At 35.0% G+C, this 11,841-nt stretch overlaps 1 protein-coding gene across 1 annotated transcript in view; it reads right to left on the bottom strand.

Annotated features, from left to right (window-relative positions):
- Positions 1-8,076: 8,076 nt before the first annotated feature.
- The window catches only part of LOC148943678 (guanine nucleotide-binding protein G(I)/G(S)/G(O) subunit gamma-12-like), a 33,139-nt gene continuing 29,374 nt past the window's right edge, over positions 8,077-11,841 (bottom strand). The window contains exon 2 of the mRNA XM_089101560.1: positions 8,077-8,317. Within this exon, the coding sequence (XP_088957686.1) occupies positions 8,212-8,317 (106 nt within the window). The 3' untranslated portion in view covers positions 8,077-8,211. The remainder of the gene's footprint in view (positions 8,318-11,841) is intronic.

The raw sequence follows: 11,841 nt of genomic DNA, 5'->3' as shown, positions 1-11,841 counted from the left end.
TACTAACATACTTTTACTTAACACACGCAAATTTCTCCTAGAAATAACACTTTTCATCAGTGATAACACATTTTCTGCTTGAGCTTGCAACTTTTCTCTCAAAGATACAAAATTTATTCTTAGAAGTTGCAATTTTCGTTATGATGAAAAGTTATCTGTTAGAAATAACAAGTTTTAAGTCATTCATTCCAAATTGTTCTTGGAATTAACAATTTTTTCGTTGATGATGACAATTTTTCTGTCAGGAGTAGCGAACTATCCCTACCACTAACAAAACTTTACATCGAAGTAACAACTTTTTCTTAATTCTAAAAAACTTTTACTTAACACTGTAAAATTTCTCTTAGAAGTAACAGGTTTTTAACAAGTTTTTTTTCAAAGTTAGGTTTCTCTATATTTAGGTTAGGTTCATCTAACCTCCAAAACTATTGGTTAGGTTAGGTTAGGTTAGCTATAAATAAATAGTAATAAATAAATAGAAAGATTTCTCCATGTTTAAGTTAGGTTGGGTTAGGTTAGCTTATCATGAGCGCTCATGATAAGCTAACCTAACCTAGCCTTTCAAAGGATTTCAAAGCCTTTAACAGTCGTAAAGTAAAGTTGTGGGTGAAAAAGATGAGTACTTCAACTTGTAAAATTGATTTAGGAAGGATATTACGTAAAGAACTTGTTCTGAAAAGATATAATAAAGCCTTTTGAAAAGTATTGCTTGATGTTGGAGTGTGCAAAAAAGTCGTAAAGTAAAGCTGTGGTGAAAAGGCTGAGTACTTAAACTTGTAAAATGGGTTTATGAGGGACATTAAGAAAAGATCTTGTTGTGAAAAAATATACAAAATCCTTTTGATAAGTATTGTTTGGTATCGGGGTATGCAAAAAGCCGTAAAGTAAAGTTGTGGGTGAAAAAGATGAGCACTTCAAGTTATAAAATTGGTTTACGAAAGATATTACGTAAAGAACTTGTTCTGAAAAGATATAATAAAGCCTTTTGAAAAGCCGGGGGGCCTTCTGTGTCTCAAATGCACAAAAAACTAAAAAAAATGGCCCGAGGGGCCTTTGGGTCTCAAGTGCACAAGAAAAGTATAAAATGGCCCGAGAGGCCTTTTGGTGCCCGGGGGCCTTTTGGGGATCCGGGGCCCATTTGGGGGCCCGGGTGCTCATTTGGGGCCTGGGGGCTCTTTGGGGGCCTGGGGGCTCTTTGGGGGTCCGGGGGCCCTTTAAGGGCGCCAGGGGGCCTTTAGAGGCACCGGGGGGCCTTTGGGGCCTTGGGGGACCCTTTGGGGTTGGGGTAGGGGACCTCACAACATTGTTCAAATGGAACTTGTGTATTATAACGACCACAGAGTTTCACTCCAAATCATCTTCTAAATCGTCTTCTAAAATCATCTTCTAAAATGTCTCAAACTGTTTCGCCTAGATCATCTTCTAAAATGTCTCAAACGCTTTCGCCCAAATAATCCCCTAAAATGTCTCAAACGGTTTCGCCCAAATACTCCCTAAACATAATTTCTACGTGTTCCTTTTGTTTTGGCATCCCTGCGCAGTCACATATGAAATTCCCATGAAACCATTTCCCGCGTTAATCTCCTCATCTCATAGGTGTTCCTAGCTACACTATTATGGTTTCGATAGAATATTAATTTATCTCTGTCATTAAAGATCAGAGAAGCAATATTTAAAAATAAAATATCAATTTATCGTTGTCACTAAAGACCATTTATCCCTCAGACCTAAAGATCAAAGAAGCCATATTTAAAAATAGAATATCAATTTATCTCTGTCACTAAAGACCTGAAATCTCTTAGACCTATAGATCAAAGAAGCCATAATGTTTCTGAATTCCTCTTTCGTGAATCAATAATTCCCCTCGATCATGCAAATCAATTTCTCAGAAATTCACTTCCCCATCGTTTACGCAATCAATTTCTCGGAAATCCACTTCCCTGTCGATTACACAATCAATTTCTCAGAAATCTATCCCCCTTCGTGGATCAATAATCCTTGAATAAATTATGTACTGATCATACCTCCTGACCCATCCCTACTCCAATTCTCTATTGAAAGAAACCCGTTTGACTATTTTCTTAAGAATCTTCCCTATATAATATATCGTGTGGGTTCCAGCTAATTGACAAGTACCGACATTGCTCATATGTCCTTTCGAAAACCTGCGTACAAATAATATTTTTGTTTAATTAAAACATCCTCTAAACGTTCCTTAAAAATTTCACTTTACTTAGCGTTATAAGTTACAGTAATCGTAGTAGTAATATTAGTAGCATGTACACGGAGCCTTCTGGCTTGTCTGAAGTCCCCCACCCACAGCTTATCCTGAAAGTTCTAACTTATTAATGGAAGCCGTTCTTGAGATATTTCTGTGTAACCCTTTTGAAAATGTGTTCAGTTAAATGAGGTTGAGTTGCAGGGGGGTTTAGTTACACGAGGATTTAGTTAAATGGAGTTCAGTTGCCTGGTGGTTCAGTTACACGAGGGTTCAGTTGCACGGTAGTTCAGTTACACGGTGGTTCAGTTACACTGTGGTTCAGTTACACGCACACCCCCCAGTTTTATAGATTATGAGAAAGCTTTCGATTCAGTTGATGGAAGAGCTTTAGCGAAGGTCTTATCCTTGTATGGTATACTAGATGAATACAGTAGAGTGGATAAGTGCTATGTACGAGAATAGAATTGCTGTGGTTGAGGTATGTAATAAGGTTAGCAGCTGGTTTCGTATTAAATCAATAGTTAAGCAGGGTTATGTTCAATTCCCGTTTATATAGTGAATTTTGATTGACTTGGTCTTAAAAAGCATACGAAAGGCAATGGGAGAACATGGAATCATATGGGGAGGAAAAAACTTTCCTGGACTTAGATTATACTGATAATTTATGCATCCTAAATGAAAGTGTGAGCGAAATGAATGATTTTTTAAAGGTTTTGCGAGTTCAAGATGCTAGAATAGGTTTGAAAATTGATGTTAAAAAGACTAAATCACTAAGTCTAGAAATAAGTGGAGATTAAAAGGTGACATTGGTTAATGTAACTATTGATCAGGTGGACAGCTTCACTTACCTTGGTAGTGTTATTAGTAAAGACACTGGGAGCACTTAACACACTAAAAGTAGAATTGCCAAGGCCAAGGGTGTTTTTTCATAGTTTAAAAAAAAGTTTGGAAGAAAAGGAAGATAATTCTACAAACCGAGATTAGAATATGACAGTCGTCAAATATAGTTCTGAAGCATGAGCGATCCGAAAAGCAGCTGAAGTTTTGCTAGATGTTTTCCATAGAAATTGCCTACGGATTGTACGGGGGGCCCGGCTGTCTAACCATATTTCCAACAGTAAGGTATAGGAAAATTGTGGTTCAACCCCGCTTTGTAGTGCTATAATCAGAGAAATGTTGAGATGGCTAGGGTACGTTCTGCGGATGAAGGATGTGAAGGTTTGTGAAGTAAGTTTGGCTTGGATGAAAGCAAGATTGGTTTTGTGAGGGAGAATTAGCAATCGCACTAAAAGGATTAAAAAAAAACAAGGCCCCAGGTGCTGATACTGTGGTAAATGCGTTTCTTAAATATGATGGCTCTGAGGTTAAAAATAACTTGCTGATGATTATGAATATGATTCTTGAAAAACGGGAAGCACCTAGTGATTTTAGGAAATCCCTAATTATATCACCGTATAAGAAAGGTGATAAGAGTGAGTCTGGTAGTTATAGAGGCATTAGCCTGGCCTGTGAAGGTAGCAAATTACTTAGTCATATGATACCTTTTAGACTAAGGGATTCTGTAGACAAAGTTATAAAAAAAGAACAGGGCGGTTTTAGAAAGGATAAAAGATGTGCCGACCAAACTTTCACTCTTAGATTAATAGCTAAGAAATGCCTGAGTTATAAAATACCTTTGGTCCTCAGTTTTACGGATTATGAGCAAGCTTTCGATTCTGTTGATGGAAGAGCTTTAACGAAGGTCGTATCCTTGCATGGTATACTAGATAAACACATTAGAGTGAGAAGTGCTATGTACAAGAATAACATAAGTGTGGTTAAGGTAGGTAATAAGGTTAGCAGCTGGTTTCATATTAAATCAGGAGTTAAGCAAAGTTATGTTATACTCCCCTTTATATGGTTAATTTTGATGAATTTTGTCTTAAGAAGCACAAGAAGGCAACGGAAGAACATGGAATCAAACGGGAAGGAAAAAACTTTCCTAAACTTCGATTAAGCAGATGATCTAAGCATCCTAAATGAAAGTGTGAGCAAAATTAATGATTGTTTAGAGGTTTTGCGTGTTCAGGGTGCTAGAATAGCTTTGAAAATTAATGTTAAAAAGATTAAATTGATGTTTGAAAATTGATGTTAAAAGGACTAAATCACTAAGGCTAGGAATAAGTGAAGACGAAAAGGTGACACTGGGTAACGTAAATATTGATCAGGTGGACAGCTTCACATACCGTGATAGTGTTATTAGTAAAGACGGTGGGATCAATAAACATGTTAAAAGTAGAATAGTCAAGGCTAAGGGTGTTTTTTCACAGTTGAAAAAAGTTGGGAAGAATAGGACGACAAGTAGTAGTCACAGTTACAGCAGTCAAACTTAGTTCTGAAGCATGGGCGCTTCGAAAAGCGGCTGAAGTTTTGCTAGATGTTTTCTAGAGAAATTGCCTGTGGATTGTTCTTGGTACCCGGCTGACTAACCGTATTTCAAACAGTAGGTTATAGAAAAATTGTGGTTGAACCCTGCTTTGTAGTGCTATTAAATAAAAAAAAAACAAGTTTTTTTTTAACTGAAAGTAAGGAGCGACATTAAAACTTAAAACGAACAGAAATTATTCCGTATATGAAAGGGGCTGTCCCCTCCTCAACGCTTCGCTCTTTATGCTAAATTTTTTATTGTTTAAAAAAAAATAGAGTTGTGAGAAAGTCAAACTTTAGCGTAAAGAGCAAGGCGTTGAGGAGGGGACAGCCCCTTTCATATACAGAATAATTTCTGTTCGTTTTAAGTTTTAATGTCGCTCCTTACTTTCAGTTTAAAAAACTTGTATTTTTTTATTTAATTTCTGAACGTTTTTGCATAAATGCAGGTTTTGATTTTGACTCACAGTACATGAATAATAAAAACAAAATTTTCATATTAATTTACTTTTATTTGTTTAAATGGCTTTCTCGATACTTGTTTCATTTTATTTACGAACGTTTTTATTAGTAATAAATATACGTAACTTACTAATTAACTTACGTAACGAACTTCTATATTCACATATTTTTAATACGTATATAAGGGGGTTCGCCCCCTAGTCAATACCTTGCTCTTTAAGCGAAAGCTCGAATTTTGTTCCAATTCTTTAAAAATGACCGCTTAATCACAAAGGCCGTTAATTAGAATAAATAGCTCTTATGAAAGGACTAAAAAATCTCTGGTTTAAAGAGTGAGGTATTGACTAGGGGGAGAACCCAATTATATATGTAATATTTTCTGTTCGTTTAAAGTTTTGATGTTGCTGCTGTTGCAGTTGAAAAACTTGTTTTTTTATATTTAATTTCTGATCTTTTCTTAAATAATGCTGGGAAGTCCGGCGTCCCCTCCATAGCAATGTCCCTTCCCCCATGAAATCTTTCTTCATGGAAAGATCTTCCACATAACCCCCGACCACCCCCCACTACCAGGAAAAATCTCCCCTGAAAACGTCTGTACTGTATACTTCCCAATAACCAATACTATACGTTAACATTGGGTAAAGTTCATAGCTTTCAGCCCTCCTCCCGGGAACTTCGGGGGATTAAGTCATCCTAAAAGACATACTTATAATATTTTCGAACATGCTCAACAAAATGGTTATCTCAAAATTTTGATCAGGTGACTTCGGGCAAAAAATGAGCGTGGGAGGGGGTCTAGTTGCTCTCCATTTTTTGATCACTTGAAAAGCGAACTAAAATTTTTAATTCCAGTTCGAATGAGCCCTCTCACGATATTCTAGGACCACCGAGTCGATGCGATCAACCATGGGAAAAAAAAAAATAAACAAATAAACACGCATCCGTGATCTTTCTTATGCCAAAAAAAATTCCACATTTTTGTAGATAGGAGTTTGAAGCCTCTACAGTAGGGTTCTCTGATACGCGGAATATGATGGTATGATTTTCATTAAGGTTCTATAACTTTTAGGGGGTCTTTCCCCCTTTTTTCGAAAATCAACCAAATTTTCTCATGCGCGTAACTTTTGATGGATAGGTTTAAACTTGATGAAACTTATATATTTGAAATCAGCATTATAATTCGATTCTTTTTATGTATCTATTTGTATCAACATCCCGTTTTTTAGAGTTTCGGTTACCATTCAGCCGGGTCCTAATAACCAATGCTATATGTTAACATTCGGTAAAATTAATAGCTTTCAGCCCTCCCTCTGGGGGCTTCGAGGGATTAAGTCATCTTAAAAGACATAATTATAATATTTTCGACCATGCTGAACAAAATGCCTATCTCAAAATTTTGATCGGGTGACTTTGGGAAAAAAATGAGCGTGGGAGGGGGCCTAGTTGCCCTCCATTTTTTTTGGTCACTTAAAAATGGCAATAGAACTTTTAATTTTCGTTCCAATTAGCCCTCCCACGGTATTCTAGGACCACTGGGTCGATACGATCACCCCTGGAAAAAAAAACAAATAAACACGCATCCGTGATCTTTCTTCTGGCAGAAAATGGAAAATTCTACATTTTTGTAGATAGGAGCTTGAAACCTCTACAGTAGGATTCTCTGATACGCTGAATATGATGGTGTGATTTTCATTAAGTTTCTATAATTTTTAGGGGGTCTTTTCCCCTTTTTTGAAAATCAACCAAATTTTCTCAGGCGCTTAACTTTTGATAGGTAAGATTAAACTTGATGAAACTTATATATTTGAAATCAGAATAAGAATATGATTCTTTAGATGTATCTATTGGTATCAAAATTCAGTTTTTTAGAGTTTCGGTTACGATTGAGCCGGGTCGCTCCTCCGTTACCACGAACTGTTTGATAATGAAAGAAATTTTTTTGATGACTTTTGGTTGAGATGACTAGGGTACGTCTTGCAAATGAAGGATGACATTTGGCCGAAGATTGTTCTTTTTTGCAAACCGACTTGGGCTAAACGGAAACGGTCTTCCACCTTTTGGGAGGGAGGATGTCATAAAGAAAGACATACGGGAAAATGGGAACTTCCTGGGATGATGTAAAGAGAGGGACTATGAATTGATTGGGATGGAAGAGGAGCGTGTGTAGGTGTGTTGACCTCAGGCAGATCAGTGCTGTGTTGAGTTGTTAGTAGTAGTAGCAGTAGTGTATATAAAGAACAATTTCAGAAACACAGTTAGTGAAGTCACTGATGGTGTCTTCGGGAAGAAAGTTAAAACGTAGTTAGAAAATGCGTCAAAACCTTTTACGGTTAATTAAGAAGAGAATGGGTTTGTACAAGAATTATTTTCGTGATATACCATATTAAAATAAGAGGAGCATAAAAAAAAGTGGAGAAAGTATTTAGAGATGAATTAAAGAGGTTTGAAGTGGGGACCATGAATAAAATTGCTGAGGATCTGGAATATACTGCCAAACTGCATAACATTAAATATTTTACTGGGATGTAAATGAATTGATAGGGAATTGTAAGTAATATACAACTTTACAATTTTATATTAGTAACAACGTCTAACTATCCAACTGAAAGAAGTACTGATGACCTGAGTTAAGGGATATATATTAGAGCACGTTTATATTGGCCTAAAATGTAAGCTTAGAGGTTGTTCTTCTAGTGAATGACAAATTTTTTACCTGTTAGCTCCTATATTAAAGGCAAACGAGAATCAATTACACGTCATTTCCCAACTAATTTCTGCCGCATATTGCCCTTTTTTAATGCTTTTTTTCTCTTCTGATAGAAATTCTAATGACCTGAGTGAAGGGCTCTACCTTAAAAAGTATTTATCTTGGCCTACAATGTTAGCTTAGAATCTAGCTTGGAAAATATTCCTACTAGCAAATGATCAATTTTTTCCTGTTCACTTTCCAATTTTTTTTTCTGTGTTAAAAATCAAATATATATTTATTACTTGCTCATTCTTTATTCACAAATAGCACTAAGAGATATCAGCTCACGCAAAGTAGAAAGCGCTTAAGAACTTAGAAATAGTTTCGGAAATGTTTTTGGAAGGCGCTTCAAGCACAAATTCTATAAATAAAATCATAAGAGGGAACAATTCTTGGTTTCCTTGAAAGGATTTTCTGCTTGATTAATTCCTATCACCAAAGCATCATTCACCTGATGTTCAGAACAGTACTTCATCAGCCTAAAAAATAGATAGAAGAAATTAGCCAAATAGATGAAAAGAGTACTAATGGATGGAACAAAAATGAGTAAAAGGAAAGTGCAAAAATAATGAACAAAGGAACTGGAAGCAAAGTCTTGTACAGTAAAACTTAGCATAAATAAAGAGGAATGATACCTAAATGATGAAAACGATGAAAATAGACAAAAGACGAAACCGAGAAAACAAACAGATAAATAAGAAACAAGACTGTATAAGAGTGAACTTTACCTACGGCCCTAAAAAGAAATTACTCAGAGCAACGATTTTCCTAAGCTAGAAGAAAAATGTTTTAAAAGACAAACTTAAAAAAGCTCTCCCACTTTCTTATTTCGCTCTTCTTAATTACATCCAGCCAAACTTTTTCTTCTAGAGCTATACATAGGAAAGAAATAAACAAAAAGAAAAATACTAAAATTTGCAGAGTAACCAGATTCAAATTCTTATATAGTAAAACTTTGTTTGGGGCTCAATAGAAAAATTACTTGCCAAAAGGTCTCAAACTTTCTATAATATTGGAAAAATTACTAAAAACACAAATAAACCAAAAGAAAAAAAAAACAACAAGAAAAACGCACTAAAATTAGTAGAGTAGTTTTAATCAAATTCTTATGTAGTAAGACTTTGCTTGGGGCTCAATAGAAAAATTACTTGCCAAAAGGTCCCAAGATTTCTTAACTATTGGATCAATAACTAAAAACAGTAATATACAATTTTTTTTCTTTTATTTGGCTTTGTTTTTCCAAATCACCCTATTAAGTTTTGTCTTTAAGAGTTATATAAGGTGAAAAATTCTGGTCTTACATTTTATGAGTGTTTACCCCAAATTTTTTTTAACCCTGATCTTCTAACATTACGACACAGCAAATTTGTTTTTTTGTTTTTTTTTACAAAGATTAGCTATACTTACAATTCGGTCATTAAGATTTGTCTTTAAGTTTCCTGTGCCTACAGGTAAGGATCTCACTAAGCTATTTTTTTGTCCAAAGGCCCACATAAGGTACACTATATAAAGGTCCACTTAATTTTCTGGTCATACAAAACAAACCTGGTAACTTTAAAGCGGACCTTTAGTTATTTATTTGTTTGATAAAATAGTGTTAAATTTTCTACCAAACCATGATAGAATTAGACTTTTAAAAATATATTTTGTTTTTCAAATAAAGTTAATGAATTAAAAATTAATAACGAAATTACTATGGAAGGATAGATAAAACCCTAAAGGAACAGAAATTTAAATAAATGATTCATACGGAACGTAAAGACAACTGACACTGACGTAAATAAATAAATAAATAGATTTAAATAGATTTTAAAACGACTAAAAATTTTAGATTTTATTTAACTGTTTTTTTTTTAATATTATAACATAAAAAACAAGTTTATAATGCACATTGCTTCTTGAAAGTTTCAATTTAATAATCTTGGATGGTCCCGAGATATTGCAGCCACGTCACTGACTACTTGACAAATAGTGTCTTCAAGTTCGGAATCTCCCTTAACATTCTCTGAACGTTTCAACTTGATACCCTTCCTAACTGTGCGTAAAATATTGAAGATGGGACTTTTTGACCACCTGGATACATATAGCGTCTTTTTATCTTGTTTAACATCCATCTTAGGAGTTCATTAAAGTTTGAAGTGAATACCTGTAGCTGTTTCTGACATCAATTAAATAAACAAAACAATTTTTTTCAACTGAAAGTCAGGAGCAACATTAAAACTTAAAAAACAAACAGAAATTATTACGTATATGAAGGGGTTTCCCCCTCCTCAACACCTCGATCTTTACGCTGAAGTTTGAATTGTGTCCCAATTCTCTAAGAATGACTCCTGAAACACAAGGCCGTTTAGTTAGAACAGCAAGACGCTTTTTAAAAGTAGTAAAAAACTTTAGCGCAACGACCGAGGTGTAGAGGAGGGGTAACCCCTTTCATATTAGTAATTATTTCTGTTCGTTTTAAGTTTGAATGCTGCTCCTTACTTTCAGTTGAAAAAACTTGTTTTTTTATTTAATTTATGACCGTTTTTTAAATAATGCCAGGAAATCTGGTCCCACCTCCACGGATAATCCCCCTCCCCAACGGAAACCTCCTCTAGACAATTTAATCTAGTCTTTTCCAAAGTTTTTTGTCTCCTCTCCCCTCATTTTCACCCATGCGACTTCCTTTGCTATCTTTTGCCTTCCCTTACTGTCTTATTAGTTGTCGTGGTCTTTTCCCAACGTGTTGGGTCTCCTTCAACGTCTCTTATGATTATTCATTATTAGATTAGTATTATTAGTTGTCGTGGTCTTTTCCCTAAGTTTTGGGTCTCTTTCAACGTCTCTCAGGATTATTAGTTATTAGATTAGGATTATTAGTTGTCGTGGTCTTTTCCCAATGTTTTGGGTCTCCTTCAACGTGTCTTAGGGTGTTCTAACTTTCATAGCCCTTTTTTGACACTCCTGCTGTCCTCCAATCTCTTTCAGCCCAGCTCTTACTTTGGGGAAAAATAACTGTTTTGTCCAAAAAAGCGAAAGTTTTCAGGGTTTTGTTCAGCAGTCGAAATAAAAGAGATTAATCTTAACAAAATTGTCATAATTTACTCATTAAAATTAGGCTGTTGCTGATCTTAGTAAAAAATAACATAGAAAAATCAGGGAGAGAGGGGTGTGCTAACTTTTGTTAAAAACATGTTCTGCCCCGTCAAATCTTATTTTCTTGGATAAAGGCTCTTTCATTTGACTTAAAATTTTGACTTTACTGATGTATATTTCATGTACTGGTTTCTTTAATATATTCTTTTCGAAATATTAGTGACTTTGGTTGTGTCCTAATCTTCTTATTTACACCATAGAAAATATTTACACCATAGAAACAAGCCAGGGGTGAGCAGGTGTTTATTTCGTATGCAATTGGTTACACGAAATGAAACGAAAAGATGTTTGCAAGAGAGAAAGTGTAGGAACCTGTGTAAAGTATGTACTATCTTTTATAAGTGAGCAATAATCGTGTATGTATTTATTTAATTTTTCTCGAGAAGGGCTCCCTATTTTATCGGGAAAATTGGTATCCTGCGATATTCTGGCCTAAAGAAACGATCTAGATAGGTCAGAAGTTTGAGGAAATTTGTGAAGATCTTTAATTGTAGAAAAAAAAATATTTGAGTGACGTCATTTTTACATACATGAGTATTGCAATGACGTTGTCACACTTGTCACACTTATGTAGAAAAATTGAAGGTTTTTATGCAAAGAAAAGTTTACATTAAGTTGCTTAAAGAGCAAAAAACTGGTAGTCGCAAAAATTTTTATATATATTTCGACAAGGGATTACAACAGCTCAAACCCCTTAAAAAAGAAAACCAAAATATTGAAGCTTAGTAGAAATCGTTGTTAGAAATCAGACTTGATTCAATAATCAAATATCCGGGCGGTAGCTTGCAACCTAGTAAGGGACGATCACGTCCCATAGTAAAAATAAAATAGTCCATAACTCATATAATAGTCAGATCGAAACACAAAG

The sequence above is a fragment of the Artemia sp. Qi Xiang Cuo genome, chromosome 15 (assembly GCF_049724085.1).
Source record: "Artemia sp. Qi Xiang Cuo chromosome 15, ASM4972408v1, whole genome shotgun sequence".
In the NCBI taxonomy this organism is placed as follows: domain Eukaryota; kingdom Metazoa; phylum Arthropoda; class Branchiopoda; order Anostraca; family Artemiidae; genus Artemia; species Artemia sp. Qi Xiang Cuo.
Note: the sequence above shows the minus strand (reverse complement) of the source record. Positions and strands in the feature narration are given on the sequence as shown.